Here is a 25,858-nt window from a genome sequence, read left to right as displayed (position 1 = left end):
TAATTCAGAAACTTGAGAATTAGACTTTAATGCAGAATGTATATCATTCTTTGTTAAATTCAGAAATTAAAAACATACTCATCACTGAAGAGGTGTTCTGAGGGAAAGTAATTATATGTGAAATGCCTATTTAAATGTATTCATGAATAAATTAATAGATCCGAACAACAAAAAAGTGAGCACCATGTCATGGACCATCATGTTAAAGCCATTTACAGTCATTATTATTTCATAATGTAAGATATTCTGAAGCTCAGCATCAGTTTTACTTATTGTTCACACACCAACAAACCCCTCTCTGTGTATTCTCACATTTACCTCCCACTGCTGCTGACTATTGTGTGTCTTTTCCAGCTTGGCTTCCTGTCACCATGGAGATGCCTCCTTGCCACAATGCCTCTGTCTCATTACGGATTCTTCCCAAAACGTCCTGGAAGTGATGTCTGGTCTTGCCCGACAATGTGAGTGTGTGATAGAGAACAAAACAGAGGGCTAAGCTAAGCTAAGGAGAGAGTATTCAATCTATTTTGGACTATCAAGCAGTGCTGGTTCTCAGTATTAGCTCAATCAATTATTTGTCCAACATGCACAAATTGCTGACAGCGTTGTTTGTTAATTTCTCTTTTCTTTTCAATTAAATTATTTGCTTTCATGACAAAGTGTGACCTAGTTCAGTAACGAGGGTCTCGGAGTGCAAACCCCCCATTCTACAAAATCTGCATAATGGGTCAACCCAGCCTGCTTTTCTGAATTAAACTACTGTGTATCTGAAACTGTTTCATCTGCCACTGGACAATACTCTCAGTCAGTAGTTCACATGCTGGCATGTGAGCTGATCTAGAACCAGTTTAGTTGTTTGCTTTTTAATACGAAAAAAAGAAAGCAACAGAACAGGCCAATTTTAATGCAGGCTGCTTTTAGTCCACTTGAATCTTGTCTGGATTGACACAGTAGGCTGGAATTACTTGTTTGTCGTGTCACAAATGTTTTAGCTATGCTTGTTGTGCTGTTTCAGCGACAGATACTCTATATAGGCAATAGTAAGTGGCTCAGTTTACTTGAGTTTGCTCTTTACAGCACTTTGAAGCCTCTAACAAGTAACAAAATAAAAAGATGAAATGTTTAGCATGAAAATACACTCTTAAAAATAAAGGCTTTTTTGGCATCTAAAATTGTCTTCACTCTAAGAAAAAAAAGGTTATTTTAAGAACTGCTCACTGAGGGGTTCTTTGGGGAACCCAAAATGGTTCTTCTATGGCATTACTGTGAAAACCCTTTTTATTTTTAAGAGTGTAACTTGTATTGTCATCACTCTCAATTCAAACTCACTGCTCCCCCTGTGGTGGCGTTCTGCTACTGCACCCTTCTGCATCACTACTGATGATGTCATACTCTCCTGTCCTTACCTCTTTGTTTGTTTACATTTGCTTCCAGATTGTTTTCTCTATTACAGTGTCATAAATGACTAATATGTTGAACCAGCAAGCACGTTTTTGCTCTCTTATGCCAGACACTGAGTTGTTATCGGTTCTCTGTTTCTGTGTAGACCAATATTGTTAACAAGTTGTATTTAGGTACAGTATGCGTTATCACAATAATTGTTACATGAAATGTGTATATTTTGACAAAAATTATATGATATAAATGATGATTTGAGCCAGGTGGAGTTCAGAGCTCCTGGAGAAAGAGTCTGTGGCGCAGCTGAGGGCCAGTGGCGCAGGACTAATCCTGGTTGTCTTAGTAACCGACCAGCTGCTGCCTGTCTCCTGCCATAAAAGCCATATTCAGACTCTCATTATTCTTTTTGACTTTTGTACTAATCACTGTCTTTCATATTCATCACACATACTGTGTGTATACTTTATGACCTCATTCTTTCACATCTGTGGTTTTGAAGAGCTAATCTGGGTGCGGCTGTGACTCATTTGATGGGAGCTGGGACGTGATAATATTCTCGGAATAAGTCAGATTTTCCCAAACTCCTCAGAAAAGCTCTGTTTCTGTGTCTGAGTAAAATTTGTTTGTATCTGATTCAATCTACTGATGCCAGCACATTGTAAATGTGCTATCCTAATTTAAAGCTCTTGGTAAGGTCAGAAATGAACCAGAGCTCAGGGCAAAAATGTCACTGAAATGAATTCCTCAAGTTGTTTTACCTGTTGTCTAATTTCTTTTTCTATTCTAGGCCATATAGTCATGGATTTAGTTCCTCTGCAAACAACACAATGACCTGTAGGCTATATTTACTGTCTCTGAGGTCAGTGTTGTTGAATATTATAGCTAATATGAAGTGTTTTAATGAAAGAAAGAAAAAATCATCTTCTAAAGCACTAAATGTGACAGTGCTCAATCAACTCCTTAAAGCAGTGAAATGTATTACCAAAAACGGCAGAAAAAAAGAGAAAGAAAATCAGCTGTGACAGTATTGATTTGATTTTGTAGGTAACAGTGAGAATTGGTAAAAAAAAAAAAAAAAAAAAAACCTGATACAAAACCGAAAAAAGCCTTGTAAATATGCCCCTAAAAATCTATTCCATGAGGCATTTTTTTTGTAAATAAATAGTGAGAGTATAGTCTAATATTTATGTGTGTGTGTGTGTGTGTGTATATATATATACACACCTCTACTCCTCCTCCTCTACTCCTGTTCCCCAAGATGGCCATATGCATGTTTTGTATGACAGAGAGAGGGGGCCTTGCAGCCTGCAGTCACTGCATCCATCTCTCTGATGCCCTGGCTGAGACGAATAGATGTGGAATGCATACTAACAGACGCCTCCCTGACAAACCAGAGTCCGGGTTAAGACTGCTTGATGTGTGAGGAGCTCTCAAAGCCTGGCAGTCATTTTGAAGATGGTGGCAGATGTGGGCGGTTATGCATGTATTCTGAAAGCCTGTCTATGTGTAGCCCGTTAAGACCGGCAGAGTTACATAACAAGGTTTTCATCAGCGCGGTAGTTGAGGTTGCAGTGCGATAGATGGAGCTTGTCTTACCGAGGGTGGGGGTGGTCAAACAATCTGGGACAGACAGCCCATGTGATCGTCGCCGCTCACAGCATTTAGTTGCATATGAGTGCGTTTGTTTATGTGCACTAATATTCATTATTTTCTGAAGTTGATAAAGAGACTAGCTCCATGTGTGTGTGTGTGTGTTAAGTAGCTTCACAGGATTATAGGCCTATTCAAAAACCCCTTTCTGTGTAGCTGGACTTTAATCACTGCCATGCATTTTTGCACTTTCGTTTTTAGAAACATCTTGAAATATGGAACTGAAGAGGATGTACATTGCAAAATCCTGTTTTAAATGTACTGTGAAAAACAGTGTGAAATGGAGTTGGATGACTCGGGGGTTTTCACAGATCTGCAATATGGTTTGGGCCGCAGTGTTGAGTCAGTACTAGACCCAGCATGTTTCATAAATCAGTTGATGAAGTGATGTGAAAGGCAGCAGAGGAAAACATAGGAGCTCCATGTACAAACTGGGTACTCATACCTTTCTTTCGTACATGTCTTTTTAAGAAACGAAAACTTTTATTCATCAAGGATGCATAAAATGGCATTTATAATGTTACAAATAGATTACTCTTTCAAATAAGTGCTGTTCTTTTAAACTTTCTTTTCATCAAAGAATCCTGAAAAAGAAAAAAGTATTAATATAAAGAATTATTACAAAAATACTAAGCAGCACAGCTTTTCAATATTTGTTCCTTTGTATGTCTCCACATATAGTGGAATGACAATAAATTTCACTTAACTTGAATATTGATAATAATAATAATAATGAATGTTTTTTGCAAATCAGCGTATTAGAATGATTTCTGAAGGATCATGCGACTGAAGACTGGAGTAATGATGGTGAAAATTCAGCTTTGCATCACATAAAGTACATTTTGAAATATATTAAAATAGAAAAGTTATTTTACACTATACATTTTACACTTTTACAGTTATAGTCACAATATTAGTCTTTACTGTTTTTGGTGAGCATAAGTGACTTCTTTAAAAAAAATCAGACCACAATCTTTTGAACGGTAGTGTTTTTTATATGAATACATGTGAACTTTTTAATGGCAGTCAGTGCCGTTAATTCGGTTAGCATAGTTAATAAGGTGATGTTAAACAGCTAAACATTGGCCCATTGAGTCAAACTCAGATATTAAAACAAGTAGTGTTTAGATTATTAAAATAAGGCATATTTATTTCATCGTCTCAAGCCAACCACAAAGATCACTGCCATCCCTCGAGGTTTTAATTCTTGCTGTGGATCAGTCATTGTTATCATTGCTCTATCTACCCCTTCACTTCAGTGGCAAGCCAGACTGTCAATAATGAGATCTATCAGGGCAATCCCATGTGGCATGTACACAGTGAGTTTTGTTGGATTTCAGCCCCCTCTGCTGGTGACGATGGCTTTCAACACAACATACATAGTCACAAGTGACTCCTAACGTCTTTCCCCAAATAGAAAACACTGATTTCATGTTAAGAAGGATCATGTGCAACATTAAATAAATTAAAATGTCAAAATTTGAATTTTACATTGTCACATGACCCTTTTTGCCACACTCTTAGCGTTTAATACTGGGGCACACCATGGCATGAAAACATTGTAGAAAAACTCAGTACATTTCTCTGGAAGAAAGAGAAAGAAAATGCAGTATTCGCCTCTCTGTTTGTCATCGCCTAGTCTCCACTAATGCTATCTGGCCTTGTTTTGAGTGTTGTAGGTCAGTAGATTGATCGAAGAGTGGACTCCAGACAGTTATAGAGCAAATTGAATTTGCTTTGTCTGATATGGGAGAACAAAACAACCGGTTCTCTTCACTGCTTAAATGTGGTTTAATACTCAGTTAAGCAGAAATTTGTCAAAACTATTACTTTCTTCTCAATTCTCCTTCTAGTAATCTCACGTTGTCATTTTCTGAAGAGATCTCAAACTTTACTCTGTGTTTCTGATAGTTGAAATGTCAGCAATATATAGCAGTGGTCCTCAACCAGGGTGCCAAGGCTCATTAGGGGACCTCAGAAAATTTCCAAGAGGGCCTCAAGATGACTTAAAATGATTACAAATTTTAAAAAGCATTAAAATAAGCTAGAACAATTAAAAATCAAGTCATAGCCTAGTCTCAACTAACGCTATCTGTCCTAGTTTTGAGTGTAGTAGGTCAGTAGATTGATCGAAGAGTGACTGGACTCCAGACAGTTATAAAGCAAATTGAATTTACTTTGTTTTCTGATATGGGAGAACAAAACAACCTGGGCTGCTTTTCTCAAAAGCATCGTGAGATAAGTAGATCGTAGAGGCCATTGGTGGCATTGGATCTATGATCTACGTAGGCTTACGATGCTTTTGGGAAACACAGCCCTGTTCTCTTCAAGGGGAGCTGTGAGGTGACAATTAGGCTTTTATTCACCTTATTTATGGCTGCTTGTAACCATATGTATTAAAACTGTGACAACATATAATAAGGAAAATATTTATTATGCGCATCAAAGGCATAATAATAATAACTATTTATTTTTATATTAATAATAATAATAATGTGCATTTAGCCATTCTTCACAAAATCACAAAAACATTAAAATGTTCTTCATAACATTTATGTCCATTAGCAGCTGTTAACTGCCATGTTGTGGTGAATGTAGTCCTCTCCATCTGCTCCTTCTGCCGATAATTCATCATGAAGAGCCCTGCGGCTGCAGGTCTGAGTGGTCATCAGGGATCCCTCTCACTCCTTCTTCCCAAACCCCACACAGGCAGCTCGCTCGAGGGAGGTGTGGGGCGAAAACCACTTCTAATTTTCGAGGAGCACTGCTTCGGCTGTCTGATTGTACTTGCCCCACCAGTCTCCTGAGCATGAGTCTCACCATTACCTGGTTGGCCCAAGCGATGCCCAATGCAGGAAGCACCTTACTGCCCACCAGCCTGTATATGATAAGTTATAAACGACTTATTATATAGCTTCAGAAGCTCTAAATATGATTGGTCCAGTTTTGTAATTACACCAAACCTTCTGAAATGAGCTGAGCATAAAATGTAATCGGATCTTTCTAAATTCCCAAGTATAGAAAAGCACAATATGCTTAAGGCACTGTGAATATTTACTGGGATGTGTTCAATAAAAGACATGAAAGATAAGAGTTGATTATGTGTTGCTAGCTTAAGCACATCATGTTTTTCTATACTTGGGAATTTGATGAAGATCAGATGACATTTTATTAATGCAGAAAACCAGCCAATTCTAATGGGTTTACATACTTTTTCTTGCCACTGTATATGGGCCGTTTTGCTGCTGGCTAAACTGACACAAACACACTCACCCATAGTCGCACCGTCCTGGATTTGGTCCGTCCACAACATCTGTAACCTGGAGCAGAGAAACAGCATAAGAACAATTTCTATGTTTAGATAAGATAAGATCAATGGCGTTCGCAGAACATATTGTATAGTATTTCTGGTTAGGTGTTAGAAATGAGATGCCAGTCTAACCTGGTTGACGCAGACTACAGGTGCACCATATTCATGACTCAGGCGGTGAAGTGTGTTGGAAAAGGCCAGCAGGTGGCGTGACCTCTGTACAGCCTCATCAGCCTGGAACTCACTGCGAAACAGAGCCGCCACAGAGTCCACCACCAGCAGTCTGACCAGCCCTCGCTTCAGCAGCACGGGCACACGCTGAGACACGCACGCCTGCAGAGCCTCCTGCTCACATATCAACCAGCATTAAGTGCTTTCTGATGGTTATTAACTGGCTATTATTATAAATGTTTGCAAGTCTCACCAGGTCAACTGCATGCTCGATGTAGATGTTGTCGCTAAAACGCTGACTGTGGATCAGAGCTGGTGGCAGATCTGGTCTGAGCCGGGGCTGCAGGGCAATGAGTTGCCTTAGTCGTTTGATAGGGAAAGAATCCTCAGTGCAAATATAAACAGCTCCTGTTAAATTACCATATAAAATGTGATTTAATACATCAGTTAAGCAAAAATTTGTCAAAATGATTTCTTTCTTCTCAACTCTCCTTCCACCCCAGTAATCTCACGTTCAGGGGCACGGTGAGGGGGGTGTTTGGGAGGAAGGCTAGGAAGATTCCAAGGGCCAGACGAGGGACAGGGGTCCGGAACGTGATTTTTACCGAGGGGCACCCCCACCCTGGAACACGATCGCGGAGGGGGCCCTGAGTCAATATGCTGTTCAGGGGGCCCAGAAACCCTAGCAGCGCCCCTGCTCACGTTGCCAGTTTCAGAAGAGATCTCAAACTCTACTCGATGCGTTTCTGATAGTCAGCAATATATAGCAATGGTCCTCAATCAAGGGGCCAAGGCCCATTAGAGAACCACAGACAACTTCTAAGGGGGCCTCAAGATGACTTCAAATGATTTAAAATTAAAAAAGCATTAAAATAACATAAAACAATCAAGATATTTATTTAATTGACCTCCCTCAACTATCTTGGAAAACCTGGATAATACAGGGCATTCTAAAAGTGTGAATTCAAGACCTGAATTTTTTTTCTAGACATCATGGAAATGAATAAAATCTTAAATTGCTATAAAGTATTTATTTTATCAGGTAGAAATTGACTAAAAACAAATACGTATCAAGTAAATCATGAACAACTTGGTTGAAGTCGAAAAAGTTGAGAACCACTGCTCTATAATGGTTATATGCTTCAATTCCAGTAAGTTATTCAGGGGAAATTCAATTCCTTCAAACAGTTCGTTTCTATTCTGTAACAAAGAAGAAAAGTATGACACATCGTGATCACTCTTCCAGATTCGGACGTGACCGGTGTACCGAAACCTGACTCTGGAAAAGTCGCCTTACCTGAATTCAGCCCTCCGTTTTCCTGCGGGTACTGGACAGACAAGCAAAGCTGCAAACAGAACTGAGTTTTTCCAGCACCACTCTCGCCTGCCAGCTCGGTTATTCCTCGTAACGGGAGACCACCACGCATCAGACCGTCCAGAATGCGGCAGGAAAAAGAGAGCCTGTTTCCGGCCTCCAAAACAGGACATTCTCCACGGATCAGCTGTAAAGCTGCGAATACATTAAAACAATAGTTTTGCTTCAAAAATAGCTGAATCTGGTTGCAATCAGCGAAGCCCACCTGTGACCGGCTTGGACTTGCGGACTGCAGCCGCTACAGCGCAATGCAGGCGCTGAACATCAGTCTTTGACAAGCGCGTCAGCCTCTGCAAATCTGGACCAGAGACACAGAGGATCTCCCTGGCTGACCTAAAATTGGCTGAGCAATAAAATGACATTAAACAAGAAGCGAATTCGACTTCAGTGTACTTAAGGTGGATTGATTGCTCGCCAACCTTTTTTAACAGCAGCAATAATCCTTGGATTCAGATCAAGCTGTTCCCACTCCATCACCTCTCGTTAATCTCAATTTCAACAGTATAACGTTAATAAAATAACCTTTAATTGTTACTTTAACTCACTAAAACTATCTTCACACATTTTGAACTGCACAACATTTACTTCCCGGTCAGCAACTCTGACAAAGTCAAAGTCTTAAATACAATCGATTACCGATTGTATTATTTTTTGCCTAGTGCTGTTTATATTTCAAAGACAGATAAGCGACTGCAAATATAACGAACAATACTTTGTTTTATCAAGCCAATAAGAGAAAGAGTGCGATAGCATATCGGCTAAACAACACACTCCCTTCATACTATCGCGCTTTAAGACCGCGGTCTGCCACCGGACCAGTGCATTATCAAAATGGGGGTGTCTTGAATGAAAGTGTTTAACCAAGTCGAATAACTGGGATTATAAAAGATACATTTATCATTAATATTTCCTAAAAAATTATTCTGCCATAAAGGACACATATTAGTTAAATAAACTAAGCAAAAATAACTAAAAGAAGAACTGTGGCGTAGCGGCCACCCCTCTATATTCAGTTTTCATAGCAGCCCGCAAATGTTGTATCGCAGTTGGGTAGAAAGTCACAACAGTATGAGTGGTGTTATGTATCAAATGAAATATATGACCATCAAAAAATGAATTTAGTCCTTTTAAACATGTTGCTCAGTGAATGCAGTTTGTGAAACCTGGGAATAAATAGGACTGGTGGACACTGGATATTGCTTGATAGTGTTTGATCTAAAGTCTCTAACGTTACTTCCTTTGACCGGTGAGTGGTTTGCTGTTGAAGGCTAGCGTTAATGTCTTAAATTTATGCGTGTCTTTATGATATGAAATAAAGAATAAAAGGATAAAATGGGCTGTTTGTATTATGTTTACATTTGTATCACAGGTCTTATGCAAGCTAGCTTTTCATTTGGTAGCATATGTGCACATATCAAAACATTAGCTTAGCAAGGTTTATAGACACTAGAAATATACAATAGAGATCATTTTAATATAAAGATAATCCTAATATGTAAAACAAAAATGATACGTGAACGACAGTGAAAGTGGCTCAAGTAGGTGTGGTGTTGAAACGAAGGTTCTGTGTTCCGTAGCGAAGTGGACTGTCAGGGAGGTTTGTGATCTGGCGACCCGGGTTCAAACCCCGATCTGGACGTGTTGTGTAGTTTACTTTATCATACACGAGTTTATTACAAGTTTCTGTATCATTTTATTAAGTATCTTATTGTGATATCTGAATAATAATAAACTGACGTTGCCAAATAGATAATGTGTGTTTAGTCAAACGTTTCTTGTTCAGTAATGGTGCTCATGTTATCTTCCTCAGGTCTGAATCTTGCTGCCAGCATGAGTCGTCAGTGTAAGAGCTGTGGTGGAGCAGACATCGACACAGACCCAGCCCGGGGGAGTGCCGTCTGCACAGCCTGTGGGTCGGTTCTGGAGGATAATATCATCGTATCTGAGGTTCAGTTTGTGGAAAACAGTGGAGGGGTGTCTTCAGCTGTCGGCCAGTTCGTGTCCGCTGATGGTAAGAGCTGTTCACTTCAACCTAAACACCGTTGGGACCAGCATCATTCACCTTTTGAGGGGCACCAGTGGCAACGGCAATGTTTTTAAAGCTTTTTTTGTTTCTAGTCAGTTTAACTGATGTAAGATATTCCTCGATTTCTTTCAAAATGCAAAAAAAGAGAGGTCTAGAATTGAAATATGTGGATCTGTGAATGTGGAATTTGGCAAGCAAAAGGGCAGAGGCGGACAGTAACTAAGTACATTTACTTGAGTACTTTTGGTACTTAAGTACTTTTAAAAGCAAGTACTTCTGTACTTTTACTTGAGTAAAAATCTGTCTTTACAACTTTTACTTGTAATGGAGTAATATTTGACCAGCAGTATCTGTACTTTCACTCAAGTAATGGAGTTGAGTACTTTGTCCGCCTCTGCAACAGGGTCAGATTTATTACGTAAAAATTTTAATTTTTCAGATTGATCATAATCAGCAGAGGCTAGTACCACAACCTTCTAATACATTGCACACTCATTATCAATTTCACTTTATTAAAAATAAAAGTTTTTTATTAAATGGAGAAATACCCCCCTCCTCCCCTCCTCCTAAACTTATTCATGTAATAGTTCCCAGGTTAGCACCAGGTTAGTTAGTTCCAAGGTTGTAAATTATTTGGATATATATTATTTAGTAGTTCTTCATATAAGTGCGAGATGAGATAGCATTTTGGTTTAGCATGCATTTGGACTTAATCAGATCTTAACATAGTTTTTGTGTTGTTGTGTTGTTAACCAAGAAAAATTGCAACTTAATTTGACAGTTAGTGATCACAATGCATTTTATTTGCAAAAGCAGTATGCCAGGACTGGACAAATACAATACACCCTCAGATTGAATGGGCTTGATTTTTCCACCTGGGACTGTCATGTTATGTCAAATCTCATTGCACTTTCCTCATCATGACAAGAAACAGCCTCCATGGTCATCCTAGAAAAGAATGTGTGGTTTCAGTATTAGAATATGTAAACTTTTGTTTTAATTTTAAAATTTGACAAATTGTAAACAGATTGCTTAAATTTACTGTTGTATTATGTTACTTAACTGTACATAATTTAGCAATGGAAAATTACCTGTTATTATTCCTTTATGAATGCTGGAACCATATCGGCTTCTGCTACCAGGGAAGAACAGGGTCCCTCTCAATTTGTCATATGATGGCTTTACCGCTAAAAGATTATGATCAGAAAGAAAATGCCCATCTTCACCTTCTTTTTGCTGTTGTGTATGCAAAAAAGCTAATTTCTTTGAATTATCGTCGTCATCTTCATGGATGAAATTGTTGTGCTCGCCTACTACATTTAAAAGGCCTACTTTTTCCAACCCGTGCTCTTTAAATGGCTGAGCACTGCTTTCAGTGGCAAGTATGTAACTTTCCAAATGTTTTTGGCCCCGTTCACCTTCGCTTGCTTCATGTTTTTTAGAAATAATATTTTCAGTGTAGAGAGAAGAATCTTTTGTAGACGGATTGTTAATCAACTCATTAAAATGATCAGGGGAGTGTTGAAAATCACCGTCAGGAGTGTAATGGTCCATGTATTCTTTCAGGAAAAGCTGGTCACTCACTTTATTGCTATTTGGATTGTAGTTTGTTGGATTACTGATGGCAATGAGAGAATATAAAATGGAAGGCAAGGTTTCATTTATGACGTGTGATGCATTTTTTGATCCTCTGTAGAAAGCCGAAGCAGAACTGTCGTCACCAATCATCACAGAACTGTCTTGATTTTGACCAGTCCTTTTCATAGGACTTTTCTGTGGGACGTCAACCAGGAAAGATCTGTAGTCTTTAAACAAGCCATCAAAAGAGTTCTGCTGCCCTGCAGGTGTCATAGATGGACCAGAACTGTGTTTGATAATCGTTTGAGGGTTAAACTGCACACTAGATTGCTTGAAGAGTTGGGCATGTCTGTGTGGATAGGGAATATTGCTGGCGTGGTAATTGTGTTCTGATGTCTTCCTGCCTTGATTTGATGAGGGATCTGCATGGTGTGTAAGTCCTCTTTGTAGAAACTGTGTCTCCTCCTCATCTGTAGAACAGCAGCCTCTGCCAGGCTCATAAGGAAGGTCGTTTGGCCACGGTTTAGGGTCAAAAACAGAGGCTGCGTGAGAGTTGATAAGGTTTCCTTGTAGTCCTTGTAGGTTATGCAGAGATACAAAGAGAAAAAATAAATTAAAGCAATTCTTTTGATTAATTTTCCTGTAATAGAAAGTGTTAGTACTAACCGTTTACAACTGTAGTGTCTGTAATTTTGACTGTACCAAATCCAGGTCCTTCAAACACTCTGGATGTAAAAACCTTTTTAACAGAGTCAAGTGCATAGAAGCATCTCACAGTGAGCCTGAAATATTCAGAAGGAAAAAAAAGGAGCTGATCAGAATTTTTTTGTTTTCAAAGATCAATCGTATTTAGCCTAATTCAATTTTCACGTATTTACTAGTTTCATATATTGACAAATACCTAAATTTTGATTCCCTTGTAATGGCTGATTCCTGGTCAATTATGACACCTCCATCAGAAATGACCTCGTTTTCATACACAATGTAGCCGTCACCCAACTACACAAGGATACAGATTACATATCCATCAGTGAATAGATATACACTACTGCTTAAAAGTTTTAAGCCAGTAAGTTATTTTTTTTTTTATGAATACTTTTATTCAGCAAGGACACATTAAACTGATTAAAAGTGACAGTAAAGACATTTATTATTGCAAAAGATTTCTATTTCAAATAAATGCTGTCCTATTGAACTTTCTATTCAAAGTATTCTGAAAAAAAAAAAAAAAAAAAAAAGGCAAATCAGCATGTCAGAATGATTTCTGAAGGATTATGGGGCACTCCTGACAGGACTAATACCTGCTGAAAATTACGCTTGGGCATCATAGGAATAAACTGAATTTTAAAATATATTCAAATATATGTACAGTTTAATACATTTATTGACTGTAATTGGGCATCCGAATAAAAAAAAAAAAAAAAAAAAATAATAATAATAAAGTGTTTTACTATTCTTCTGCCTTTCTTGTAAAACAGTAAATTTGAAAATTAATGGATAACAACAATAATCATATTTTAGCATTACAAATACAACTATGACAAAAGAGCTTATACATACTGGTGGATTAACCTTCACAGAATCAAAAAAAGATTTTGTAATCAGTCACCAATACTGCTAGTTTAGGGCAGTTGCGGCACAAACCTTACATTGGGTGGTGGTGGTCTAATAAATTTGTTAAGAACTGCAAATATAAAAAGGTTATTTTTAAATTATAACATTTCAAAAAAATTTTTTACTGTATTTTTGATCAAATAAATTCAGCCCCCTTGATGATTATAAGAGACTTCTTTTAAACACATGTTGGTTGTATATGACTAAGGTCAATTTATGCATTTACCATTAATCTAGTTCCACATGTATCCACACCAAAAGAAAACATGACCCTTGTCTCATCGGTTGCCTTGGGTCTGCATCTTCTGTCTAGAAGGGTTGTGCTGCTAGGTGGCACTGTTGGCCAGGTTTTTGTAGTAGTTGCCACCACGGTCATCATTCCATCTGTGGAACACACTAGAACAATAGAAATTATTGTTTATTAGTGGAGAGATAACATTTTAAAGCTTATAAACCCTGTTAGCATTTTATGGTGTCTTGCCTGTTAGTTCTTCAGTCTGAAAGTAACAGTGCTTTGTTGTTCTCTTGTGAATCTCCAGAGTCTTCGAGTCTCTTATAAGAATTTCAAAAGTGCCAACAAAGTTTCTCAACGTAATGTCCTGGAAAAACACAAACCTAAAATGTTAGGTTTAAAAGTATGCTCTAGGTTTAAAATAATTATTAACTTACATTAATTATTCTTTAAAATTATTTTTAGTATTTATGTATGTATTTAATATAACTTAATTTTTGGATGCACAAAAGTAAATAACCCTATATACACTTCCGTTTATAATGCATTTACATTTTGTTTTTGCCAAAATTATTTTCAGATGCTGTTATAGCTCAAATGTATTATACTAATGTTAAGAACAAAAGGAGATCTGAATCAAGACTGCCATGACATTATGAAAGTCAACATGTTATTTGAACGACAAATGTTTTTCTTTGCCTCATAAATGTAGCCCGATGTGAAGAGTGGGACCTCCAGAGTCATACTCTGACTGTCGTTTTTCAGTATGTATCCCTTCGGTCTGGATAAGTCAGATGTGAGAGCCTGATGCCCCACACAGACCTCCCAAAGTCCAGCTTGCTTCGGATGATTTATTCTGAATAATATGCTCTGTGCTGTACAGAAAGCAGTGACATCTGGAGGGACTGAATGAGAGGGAAACAAATACAACTTAGATTGTTGGTCACTTGCATGTTATGTAATTTAAGGTCATTAACTCTTTAAGACTTACAAGCATCATTAACATGTGCCACAACAGAGACATGGTGGAAAAATGTGTAGTTTCGCTCGATGATATTTAGGGTGTAGTTCATTTCTGCAGAGTACTGGAGAAGTCCTTCACCCAAATACTGTCAATTAGAAATTAGATTTTATTTGTAATAATACAAGTAATAAATATAGTACTGTGGGAATGATAGATAAAAGAAAAACCCTCACCATTCTGTTAACAGATTTATCTTCAAAAGGAACCTTAATGATGAAGCCACGGGTCCCATTGATGTGGGGAATTTTTGTAATGAGGTAATGCTGTTGAATGGCATCTGTTACTGACAGATTGTTCTCATTCAGTTTGATTGCAATGAGCTCCACATCCGAAGCAAAACTACCAAGATATACAGTGAACACTTCTTCATGAGGCACAGTTTCTGTTAGAGGGCAAAAAATATAACACGACTAAAATAAATTTGCAATCATCTAGATCAAATAAACTAATTAATAATAATAATAATAATAATAATAAGTATTATTAATCATCACGCATGACATTTTTAGTATTTTATAATAAGTATAATTTAGTTATGTCAATAAGCTGTTATTGGTTATCAGAAAAATAATCTGCATCAGTCATAAATCAATATCAGTCTATTGTATAATGGTATGATAATAATCTCACCATCTATAGCGAAAGGAATCCGAGGAACTAGTGGTGTCTCCATAACTCGTAGCTGGCGATGTCTGGTCTCTATTTCATTATCATCCATAAACACATGCGAATAGATGTGCTCATAGCACAGGAAAGCCTTGTAATTCTCTTTATAAACATTATTTTCGACTAAGCTCTGCAACAAACATGACACAATTATTGATTTTCTTTCTTTTTCTTTTGCATAAATACACAACATTAGTTATTGGTTTGTCCAGTACATACCATTCTGTAACCTCCTGGTGCACCAAAAGGCACTGATACTTGCACCACCTGCCCATCTTCTCCAAGTACGTAACCCATGGCTTTCCTGGTGGCCTCGTCCAAGAGCCGAGCATCCACACCCAGCTCAATACTCCTGCTTACAAACCCAGGGAAGTCCTGCACCAGCGTGGTCATGACTTTGGGAGTTCTCCAGTGCAAAATCACTCCATCAAATGAGCTAGGGGCTGATAAATATGCAACACTGAGAGAAAAATATGGCCTATGACAGCCTGAATTGTTAGTTACAATTAAGATATTATATGCACATTTAATTCAATACCAATAATTTCTATAATGTAACAGAAATTGAACATGGCCAATGAGTTACCTATCGTACATGCCGCAGACGTGTCAAGCATCACTACAGCCCATTTCTGCCTGAAAAACACTGTTGCATGAATCACCTCTACAGCAATGCGATCAATCTGAGGAAACAACAAGGCTGGTTTCAGCCTTCATGTTAAAATCATGGTGGAACCTGCACAATTAACATTTAAAGGGATAGTTCACAAAGACATTTTAAAAATCTTACCGAACCCAAACCTTTGAACGGTAGTATATGTACAAAACATACGGAGACATTTTTGAAAATATCTTTTGTATTCCACTGAAGAACTTCAGTCATACTGGTTTAGAATGACTTAAGGGTGTGTAAATAATGACAGAATTTTGATGTGAACTATCCCTTTTAGTTTCACCTGCCTCTGTGATTGTTGAATGTGTCTGATTGTAGGCAGAGCGAAAGACCACCCTGTTTGGAGTGGAATCCAGCATGTATCCCATTCGCCTGGCATCAGAGATAGACATCGCATCCAAGCGCTGCAAGTCCTGATTCAGGAACATTATCTGCCACTCGGAGATGGCAGATCTCTGGGCCTACAAGTGGAGATACAGAGCTGGCAATAAGAAATTCAAATTCTTAGAAGTTCACACATGCATTTAAAGTGTCAATATTTCTTACGAAAGCAAGAGCAGCCAGCCAGGGAGTGTTGTGTTTATCAGATCTGCAGGGTATATCTCTCGCCACCGTCACCTAGTTTAGAGAAAACCAGATATTGCTGACCAGCTTTAGTATTATTTATGTACAACTGTAGTATTTATTAATATTTTGAATTAGCTTTTATTTATATATTTTCAGTTTTCATTCAAATTTGAGTCATTTTCCTATGTGCTTATTTTTTAATACCTATGTTTACCTTTATTTCAATTTTAATAATTTTAGTATTTTAACGAACTTTTTTTTTTTCTAATTTTCCTTTAAGTTTTTCATCCAATATATTTATATTTTATTCCAGCTTTATTTAAATTAATAGAAACCGTTTTTAATAATTAACAATAGCAACACAGCTGCATACCACACAGGGTTTACATTGCCTGCCTTGAACAGTCCTACCTCTATGTAGTTTTCTTCACAGAGGATCTCTTTTGAGGACCAGTCAATGGGCAGTGTGCAGTTTTCGGTGAGAGTGTATTTATTTTCTCTCCCCATATGGTCAGTCAAAACAACATTCAGCTTGAAAAGGAAGTTGCTGTCATTCTACAAGACATCATACAACAGAAAACAATGTTCTCAAAAAGCCATAATCAAGACCCATAGATCTGATAGTTCTAGAACTAATCAATGCAGTTTTGTCTTTGGTCTTTTTTTTTTTTTAATGAAACTCTTGCCTTATTTTCGGTGTGGCAGGAGAAATAGGAAGCTCTCAGAGATGCCCGGCCATTCAAGTTGTTCAATGTGTAGCCACACATGGATGCATGATCCTCACTAATGATATGCACTCCATTTTCAACTTAAAAAATATGCACTGATATGAGAATTAAAATATAATGTGTGATCATTTGTGGTAGAGATTATTGTCAAGCCATAGCACCATACCTACAGCCTCAAATCTTGGGACATGGCCTGCAAAGCCCACATCAACAGACACCCAGAAATATCGATCGCGACATTCGGTCTCAATGGCACCTGCAGCATTAAAATTCATTACAGCGTTGGCTTTAACAATGTACTATTATATGTTGAAATGTTGTTCATCACTATAAACAGACCTTGTGGATCAGTGGCAACATAACTTCCATTCACATCGCACAGTTGAAAGCACATGAAGAGAAGAAGCCTGTGGTATATCAGTTCTGCGTGTCAGTTTTGTGATTCAATATGATGTGTTACATCTTTGCATATTCATGTGTTGTAAATTGGTCACAGAAACTTACCCAAAGCAGAAGCTAACATCCATGATTTGACAAAAACACTAGCTAGAAAAATATATATAATTGAGCAATATGCTACTGAGAGGGAAGCCAATAGAGTTGTGGTTCATTTGTATCGTCCTGTCACTCTCCTCCGAGCTCCTCTGACTTGGTTATCAGTCTCAGGTGTGTCAATCAATCTCCATTTTGGTTGTTATAGTAACACTTGTGTAGAGACATTGGCACCCGATAGGTGTCACTGGAGTAATACAATATAATGCTGTTTTTACACAGACATCCTCTGTGCGCTAGAGCTGTATTTAAAGCCTTAAAATGTCGCTGGTCAATAATAGGCTTTTATTTGTACACCTGTTTATATACTATAAGCCAAAACTATTCCTATTCAATGTAATTGTCTGATTTCAGCTTGCCCTTTAACACAATAAATTGTATTTTTTGTTTCTTTTTTAGGTACTTCCAAAGCTCCGGTCTTGGGTAGTGGGTTCCACACAAGTCTGGGAAAAGAATCGCGAGCTCAGACACTCCAGAACGGTAGGCACACCTTTATATTAGTCAGCAGTGGAGTGTAGGTGCAGTCAGTGGATGATCAAGGTTTATAAAACATGCAGACTTAAAGAGACAGTTCACCCTAAATTGAAAGGTCTGTCATTATTTACTCACACTCATGCCGTTCTAAATCCGTATGACTTTCTTTCTTATGTTAAGCACAAAAGGTGATTTTTTAAAGAATGTCCTGGCTACTCTCTTCTATATAATGAAAGTGAATGAAGCAAAAAATGAATAAAGGACCATAAATGTAAAATAAAAGTAGCTTTTGCATTATATTCTTTATCTTCTGGAACAAAGCCATATGATAGACTATAATTTAAATTCAAATCAAATATAGTGCCATTAGATGCATCACATATTGTATTCTTGTGGATGCATATTCCTTTAATTTTATGTTTCAATAAATCATCTACATTAATTTCTGACCCAGTTACATCTCAAGTGCTAATTAAATTTACATCATTTGCATCTGCACTTTTCTGAAAAACATACAAGACGTAATTAACTATTGATCTTTTTAATAGAGCTGCCTGATAAATGTCTTTGGGTTCCAGGTGTGTGTTGATTTAGCAAATATAAGGCATGGCATTGTGTAAATATGTACTTGGTATATGAATCAGAGGTGCTGTGAGAGCAGTGAGTTTTGTGGCATTATATTATAAATTTCTCAATTACACCTGTCTGTCCTGGTGCGTTTTCTGTGCTTTAACTTTAACTGAGAGCAAAATACTTTGAGAATCAAGGTCACCAACTGTATAAACACATGATTCAATTTCAGACTCACAGAAGCTTCTCATAAGAGATCAAAAACTTTTTAAATGAGTGACACATAATAGTGCTTATGAATATGTCTGGCAGGTAGTTTTAGTTTTAAAAGGTTCTGGTAAACCGTTCTGATTTATGAAAGTGTCTCTGTGGTCACAAACACAAGATTTCATTCATTAAATAAGGTGTCCCGTGTCCCTGCAGTGTTGTGGCCGTTATGTAATTCTGCTGTCATTCAGAGAGGTCACCGCAGACCTGGCTGATAATCCAATGGCATGTGCAGCGTGAAAAATACTCTGGGATTAGACAGGTCTGGAGCATGTATCAGAGAGTTGGCACACAGTGCTTCCGAAGTTGAAGGATTATGCTCTTAAAAGCTTTTTGAGTTATTTTTGGCCTTGGCCTGCCAACATGACACTTGACACTGTAGCTTCTGGGCTCCGCAGTTGGGGAACAAAAAGTCAAACATCCACTTAAACACGTGGCTCTGTCTATACCATTGGTAAAAAGTAAAGCAAAGCAAAAGTTTACATACTTACTGATGCCAAGGACCCCCAAATGGGGTCCCCCAAGTGTGATTATAAAGACTGTGTGTTGTTTACTAATTAAATTAATTAAATTCATTCCTAAACAGTATTTATAAAAGCAAAATAAGGCAAATAAATTATAAATAATAAAAAATTCTCTTTTTTTTCCAAAAAAAGTTTCCAAGGACCTCTTTGCCACACCCTGGGTATCATCGGTTTCCAGTTTGAGAATCATTGGGCTAAATAAAAAGTTTGTTGCGTCTATGCATCTGCTAAACTCATTATCACATATTTGCACATTTAGAGGACAGATTGATGAAAACAGTTGTTTCTTATAAACACATCTACATGTGGAGTTTCAAGCATAATGAATGACTGGAACATGCCAAACTCATCACATCTGTAGCCTTTCTGCCCAGCAAAACAGCTTTGCATGTATTACATGGTGAAGCGGCCTAAATCATTCTCATTGTTTACAATGTGGGAAACCTTCACTGTCTGGGTGAACAAGGTCTTTTGTTAAATGATGTGTTAAGTAAACAGAAATCTGCCAGATAGCCCACTGGACTGTGGATTTGAATATGTTAAACACATCGTAGCCCGACGTGGGATTTCAGGGCAGACTGATTTATTCTGTGCGTCCAGTGAATTACAACTTGGCCTGTTTTGAGATCCTCTGTGAAGGAGTAAATGTATGAGCGACTGTGAAAGAAGGGAAAAGAGGGACGTGGCCTCATATGAGACGTAAAACAGCTGTCTTTCTGCCTTTTTTCACTTCCAGGCTCCATTAAATGCCTGTCTAGCTGTGCACCGTTCTCATGACATCAGTGCTACTGGAAAACCAAACACCTGCGTGTGAAGTCATGCCTTGGTGCACGAGCGTGCATGTGTGGATCTGTGTATGTTTGCTCAATCTGATGCATATGTGTGTCCTGTCTCTAGGGAAACGACAGATACACAACCTCGGCAGCCAGCTGCAGCTGAACCAGCACTGCCTGGACACAGCCTTTAATTTCTTCAAGATGGTGGTGAGCAAACACTTGACACGAGGGCGAAAGATGACACATGTCATAGCCGCCTGCCTCTACCTGGTCTGCAGGACGGAGGGAACGCCACGTATCCTTCTCACAATGATCCCTAGGGTGTGAAACCCAAGTTAAACACTTGGTAATCCATGGAGGAAAGTGTGCACAATCGAAATAAGGTTAGGCACATTATCCAAATTAGGTTACAGCAAATTTAGGAAAATAAGAGTAAATCTCAGGTCTTTAACAGCAAGAATCCTTTAACTCAATCCTGTAGTCATGGGTTCAATATATATATAATGTTTATATACTCAATATATCAATATATAAAATGTGAACTTCATATATAACATTATATATGTATTTGTGTGTGTAATAAAATGTTTTGGTTGCTGTTATAAGCAACTAAATGAATAAGCAAGATTTTTTTGGTTAGCCAGTATCATCAGAAGTTGGACCAGAACCAAACCAGCATAAACCAGCGTGGACCAGCATAGAAATTCATGCTGGTCTAAGATAGTCTCTTTTATCAGTCCATACTTTCCCTAGGGAAAACCTGGTTTAGGGTCTGAAGAGACGTGTCAGGATGTGAAAACAATAGTGCTGCAATATGCTGTCAGAGAAGAAAGAGAGGAAGGGGAAGAGTGTTTACTGCACCTTTCGGAATCTCAGAGGATGTTCCCTGGAGTAAATCATGGAAAACAGCCCAGATTTTCAGTCTCTGTCCCGGTTGTGTACAAAAGCTACTGACGTGACACTTATTTGACCTAAGTCGAATTCCTTGTGAATACTGTTTTAAAAAAGGGGAAACTTTTTTGAGAGACTGAAGTATAATTTTGAAGTAATAGTTGAGGGAAATATCACTCCCCTGTTCCACATTTTAGTTTTTTCCTCAACCTGTCATAATTCTGTTCTCAGATTATGTGTGTTTGAGACTCGCCACACCTGTGTTACAACACAGCACATCTGGATAGTGTTACAGCACTGCATTCACTCTCTGTCTCACAAACAGACAGACTCTTACTCACACCGACAAGCACCATCCTATGTGTCTGTTTGGGTCACACCCAGATCTCCACTCTGCTTTTGTGTAGCGTCAGGCCTGACTGGGTACCTGGTGTGCCGTTTAGAGTTGCCAAAGGAGAATTGTTACCTGTCTCTGGGTGGGGCTCTTTCAGATGCATGCTAAGATACGGTACTTCACATTAAAGAGCAGACACTAAAAGAAGTTGTCCAGTACTTTACAGACCACCAAACCCATTCCAAATATTGACCTATTTTTAAATGTGTACTGTTCGGCTTTGCCTCATCAAACATCCATACATTTATCTCATGCATCGTTGTGATATACGATAAACAGAATTATTTGGACAACTGTATTAGTGTTCAACTAAATTAAGTATTTTTACAAAGTATTTAAGTATTTTAAAATAATTCTTAACTAAAGTATTTACAGTATTACAAGTATTTTCTTGTTCAATGTAGCCATTTAGCAGTGTTTTAACTTTTTGGAGTGTTTCTAGCAGCCTCACATCTTGTTTAGACCGGTCCTTTAAGATGAAGATTGCCTGTTGTTCTGCAAACATTGATTCAGTGAGCTTCACTGACCTGATCTGGCAATTGTTGGGTGGACAGGTCATGATTTTCAGATGCTCATCATCAGATTCTTGTTTTTTTTTTTTTTTTGCTTAATGGTACATTAAATGCCCAGTTCTAAATAGAGGGATCCCTTCAAATGCATGCATCTTACAATGACGAGATTGCTGCATTCATGTGCTCAGTTTTATCAACTACAATGAACCTTTCATGCGACGGGAGTAGATCTAAATATAATGCTATAATCAACACTTTTCACTAATAGATAATCTCAACAGCTGTAATAGTAAAAACATAGTAAAAGTTTTAGAGAGAACTCCACAAGTAATACTCATTGTTTATGTCAGCCAGTCATAGCAACGGGCGTCTCCATTGAAGTCTCACAGCAGACACGCCCACTCACCCTTCAACAGAGCGTTCAAATCAGAGGGCTAAAATCAGGGTAGAAATTAAATGCCCTTTTATTTCAAAATTCTGACAATTTTATATTATAAGTGCAACTCAACAAACATTATGAAATAATTTAAAAAAAAATGCAGTTCATGACCTATTTAAAGAAATGTCCTTTTTTTTAGATGCTGCTATCAATATAATTTTGACCCCTGCAGTATATCTGCAGTTTTTGTCAATGGTTCATATCTGGTCTTGTAGCATTTAAGAGATAAGACAGTTATCAATATCACTGATGTCAGTCTTAATCACTTTAATTTTAAATAAGTATAAATACTCTCTGTCTTTCACAGCAGGCTGTAATTAAGGCCGTCAGACTCCTGATAAAGTGGGATTAGCTTGTCTTGTAGTGATGCTAATCTCTTTGCTAAAGGGGGCATTAGTCACCATGGAGACACGTGCCTCAGGTGTGTGTGTGCTGCTCAGGTGAGCAATAACAGATGGTCAGGGTGAATCTCTTGCAGAGATAAGGAGATCCTGCATGCCGAAGCCTGTTGATGTAGAGATGATCAGTACTGAGCCGTCCAATGTTAAATTAATCACTGTGACCAGGATTGATTTAGGAGCAGGATTGACTTCTTATTGTTAGCTGTATAGTTAGACAAAGATGTTTAGATCTTTATCACACTTTCAACCCTTTTTTATGATATAATCTAGCTGTTTTGTATTCTTCTTCCCTTAACTGATGTGCAGACATGCTTCTGGACCTCAGTGATCTTTTACAGGTTGGATTTCTTTCATTTCCGTTCCTTTCATATTTTTTTTCTACAATACTTACTCTGAATAACATGGCGCAACTTAAGCAGCTGTGGCTAAGTTGCATGATGTTCAATCTTGAAATAATCTTTTATACCCTCCATATGACCATATGAAAGAAATACTGTATGAGGTATTGCATATGATAGAACAGGTAAGCAGATGCCAGTGTTGGGCAATAATGTCAGAAATTCTGTTATATTTCCAGCTTCAGTTCATCTCATATACTAGCATAGATTCTCTTCATTTATTAGGCCAAACTGGTTAACATTTCAGTGATTTACACAGATATAAATGCAGGTAGTTGTGATTTATAAAATGTTGTAACTCTGAAATCTGATTGGATAATTCATGTACGAAGCTATTATACTCACACACCACTTAACGGCATATAGAATTAATTATGTATTATTTAATAAATCACTAAGACATTCAAGGCAGTGATTTTACAATAAGAGCATAAAACCTCTGCAATGCACATCTTTTAATGCCTTATTGCTGTATTACACAGCAAGTAGGTGATATGAGGCTACATTTTGTTTGTGAAACAATACACAATATTGTCTTTATGACAGTATATACTCTATAGTTTTTATTAGTAGTTATTTTAGGGCAAGATATTTCTGTGCTTAAGCACTGGTGTAATGTTATTTTTACTCCCCAGCTGTCCACTGAGCTGGATCTGCTATAGAACAGACACTGGACGTTTGGGGCAGAGGCTCAAATATGCCATGAATCTTTAGCAAGTGTAGCCACACCCAAATCTGACGAGAACACAACTTATCCTGCCTGGATGCCAGGCTAACTAGGGACCTAGTGCTCAAGTCATAACCCCTCGTCATTATTAGGGGGTGTCTGAAGTTTTGTGTGTGTGTGTATATATATATATATATATATATAGTGATTGCTTCCATTGTCCTCATTTGTAAGTCACTCGGAATAAAAGACTGCTAAATTACTAAATGTATGTAAATGTAAATATATATATATATATATATATATATATATATGAATAGACACACACTACCATTCAAATATTTTGGGGCAAGATATTGTTTTTTACTGTATTATTGTTTATGCCTTTGTGAGCATAAGAGGCCGCAAACCAACTTTGTTTTAAAGACTAATTATGGAACATGTTTAATTGTGGAACATCCTCGTCTGAAGGATCAATTATCGTTAACATGGAAAATGTACCCATTGAATAATTCAGACCTTTCAGTTCTATTTCTTATTGTTGTAGGTTAATGTTTACATTCTGGGAAAGACCTTCCTACTGTTGGCTAGAGAGCTCTGCATCAACGCTCCAGCCGTCGGTAAGTCTCCCTGTAATGACCTCTCTATGACATCTCTAATGTAATTCAGCTGACCGGAGCAGTGCTTTTGAATGAACCTCATTAATAAAGCAGGCAGCATCTCTCAAAACAATTCATTTGCTAAATTAGTTATCAATAATACACTGTGGCTGGATCAATACAAGTATACTCAATCTGTTCATCTGATTTGGCCTATGGATTCCTGGTTGCATCAGAAGGAAGATGATTTGCTGTTGTCGTACTCTCATCCACACGTTGAGCTACATTTTCTGCAGTAGTCTGTAATTCAAGCTATTTCAGGCACAGGTTAAAATGTTTTACCCATCTGGAAATTATATTCATAGCAAGTTGCAGTCTAGCCGGATGTTACTAGGGGGCACTGCGTCATGTCAAAAAATCCATTACGGTCCAACATATTCCCCGCAACCATTTTCCACCTTCTGTGCACACTGTGAGGACTGAACAGGTCTGCAGTTTTTTAAACAGACTCATCTAATCAGAGACAAAATGATTCAAGTATACACCAGGGAGCATCCCAATGTTAAAGTACTGGGCATAATCCAAGAATGCAGTCTGATTAGCAGCTCTCCATGTGTCATAATTCCATTTTCATGTTTTTGTGTGGGTTTTTTTGGTCAGAAATCTGCTGTTTTACCAAGCTGCATCTGCTCCATGTTTACTAAACCCTCAATTAGAATGCAAACGGTAGAGCAGCAGATTCTATGGGCTCAATTCAAACAGACTCCCTTTTGAGTTCCTCATGCAGCCCGCTGGGTATAATAGGTTCTTTATGTGGCCTTTCAAGATGAATATTTCATCCACACTTAACAATCACTGTCTCATTTACACAAGCCCACTGCTGTTGTGGTGTGAGGGTTCATTTTTTTGGATTTCAGTTTGAATATAATACATACCATTACATAGTTAATTTGCTCATATTACCTCATTCAAATTATTTTATTTTAAAATGTATACAAGTATACACTTTAAAGACATCTAAAATATAGATTGAGTTCAACCTCCCTCGTTGCTGAAGTTGGGATTGAGTAGAATGGCATAATTATTTCATTCTTTGATGCATTTCATGAGTGTCTATTAGGGCTGCACAATTAATCGAATTTCTAATCGCAATTACAATTATGGATGCCACAATTACGTAATCGTTCAAAGCGGCAATTAATCGTTCAAAGTCCACTTATGTAATTCTGCATGCTTAAGATGTTTTTTTCTTTCTACATGTTATCTTAAGGGTTTTTCCATTATTTTAGTTTTAGTATAACATTATAACACCATTCATATTTTTACTTTTTTATAATTTAAAGAAGAAACCAATCCGATGTATAGTTGACATTTAAGGCTTA

At 37.7% G+C, this 25,858-nt stretch overlaps 3 protein-coding genes across 8 annotated transcripts in view; 1 reads left to right on the top strand and 2 right to left on the bottom strand.

Moving 5' to 3' along the window:
* Nucleotides 1-5,549: 5,549 nt before the first annotated feature.
* On the bottom strand, nt 5,550-8,469 carry LOC107701464 (DNA repair protein XRCC3). The gene is made up of 7 exons (XM_016503468.1): nt 8,324-8,469; nt 8,110-8,247; nt 7,827-8,039; nt 6,783-6,937; nt 6,491-6,703; nt 6,322-6,368; nt 5,550-5,926 (listed from the first exon to the last, which is right to left on the bottom strand). The coding sequence occupies exons 1-7, from the start codon at nt 8,376-8,378 to the stop codon at nt 5,680-5,682; spliced, it is 1,068 nt and encodes a 355-aa protein (XP_016358954.1). The 5' UTR covers nt 8,379-8,469; the 3' UTR covers nt 5,550-5,679.
* Nucleotides 8,470-9,001: 532 nt separating this feature from the next.
* Nucleotides 9,002-25,858, top strand: part of brf1b (BRF1 general transcription factor IIIB subunit b) — a 63,937-nt gene continuing 47,080 nt past the window's right edge. For all 4 annotated transcript variants that reach the window (XM_016503497.1, XM_016503496.1, XM_016503498.1 and 1 more), the window contains exons 1-6: nt 9,002-9,150; nt 9,715-9,915; nt 17,964-18,044; nt 20,297-20,470; nt 23,119-23,150; nt 24,425-24,497. In XM_016503497.1, coding sequence (XP_016358983.1) covers nt 9,735-9,915; nt 17,964-18,044; nt 20,297-20,470; nt 23,119-23,150; nt 24,425-24,497 — 541 coding nt within the window. In that variant the 5' untranslated portion in view covers nt 9,002-9,150; nt 9,715-9,734. The remainder of the gene's footprint in view (nt 9,151-9,714; nt 9,916-17,963; nt 18,045-20,296; nt 20,471-23,118; nt 23,151-24,424; nt 24,498-25,858) is intronic.
* LOC107701484 (uncharacterized) lies at nt 10,676-17,695 on the bottom strand. Of its 3 annotated transcripts, none has more exons than XM_016503495.1 (19): nt 17,517-17,695; nt 17,352-17,419; nt 17,179-17,268; nt 16,971-17,092; nt 16,696-16,815; nt 16,264-16,335; nt 16,005-16,178; nt 15,631-15,727; nt 15,264-15,487; nt 15,009-15,174; nt 14,552-14,760; nt 14,346-14,463; nt 14,054-14,259; nt 13,604-13,721; nt 13,349-13,518; nt 12,410-12,507; nt 12,175-12,290; nt 11,022-12,083; nt 10,676-10,878 (listed from the first exon to the last, which is right to left on the bottom strand). In XM_016503495.1, exons 1-19 carry the CDS (start codon nt 17,537-17,539, stop codon nt 10,874-10,876), a joined length of 3,258 nt encoding a protein of 1,085 aa, XP_016358981.1. In that variant the 5' UTR covers nt 17,540-17,695; the 3' UTR covers nt 10,676-10,873. The 3 variants fall into 3 exon arrangements, with proteins under 3 accessions (XP_016358981.1, XP_016358980.1, XP_016358979.1); XM_016503494.1 differs by having other exon boundaries at nt 10,677-10,878; nt 16,696-16,839; nt 17,352-17,415; nt 17,516-17,695; XM_016503493.1 differs by having other exon boundaries at nt 10,677-10,878; nt 16,696-16,839.

Source organism: Sinocyclocheilus anshuiensis, unplaced genomic scaffold (assembly GCF_001515605.1).
Source record: "Sinocyclocheilus anshuiensis isolate Anshui unplaced genomic scaffold, SAMN03320099.WGS_v1.1 scaffold1051, whole genome shotgun sequence".
Lineage (NCBI taxonomy): Eukaryota > Metazoa > Chordata > Actinopteri > Cypriniformes > Cyprinidae > Sinocyclocheilus > Sinocyclocheilus anshuiensis.
Note: the sequence above shows the minus strand (reverse complement) of the source record. Positions and strands in the feature narration are given on the sequence as shown.

Coding starts and splice junctions, on each gene's coding strand:
- LOC107701464 (XM_016503468.1), bottom strand. CDS start 8,378: ATGGAGTGGGAACAGCTTGATCTGAATCCAAGGATTATTGCTGCTGTT. Junction 6,704..6,782: donor TCGAGCATGCAGTTGACCTG/GTGAGACTTGCA, acceptor ATATGTGAGCAG/GAGGCTCTGCAGGCGTGCGT. Junction 6,369..6,490: donor CTGTAGTCTGCGTCAACCAG/GTTAGACTGGCA, acceptor TCTCTGCTCCAG/GTTACAGATGTTGTGGACGG.
- LOC107701484 (XM_016503493.1), bottom strand. CDS start 17,539: ATGGATGTTAGCTTCTGCTTTGG. Junction 14,761..15,008: donor GATTCCTTTCGCTATAGATG/GTGAGATTATTA, acceptor GCCCTCTAACAG/AAACTGTGCCTCATGAAGAA. Junction 13,519..13,603: donor TCAGACTGAAGAACTAACAG/GCAAGACACCAT, acceptor CTATTGTTCTAG/TGTGTTCCACAGATGGAATG.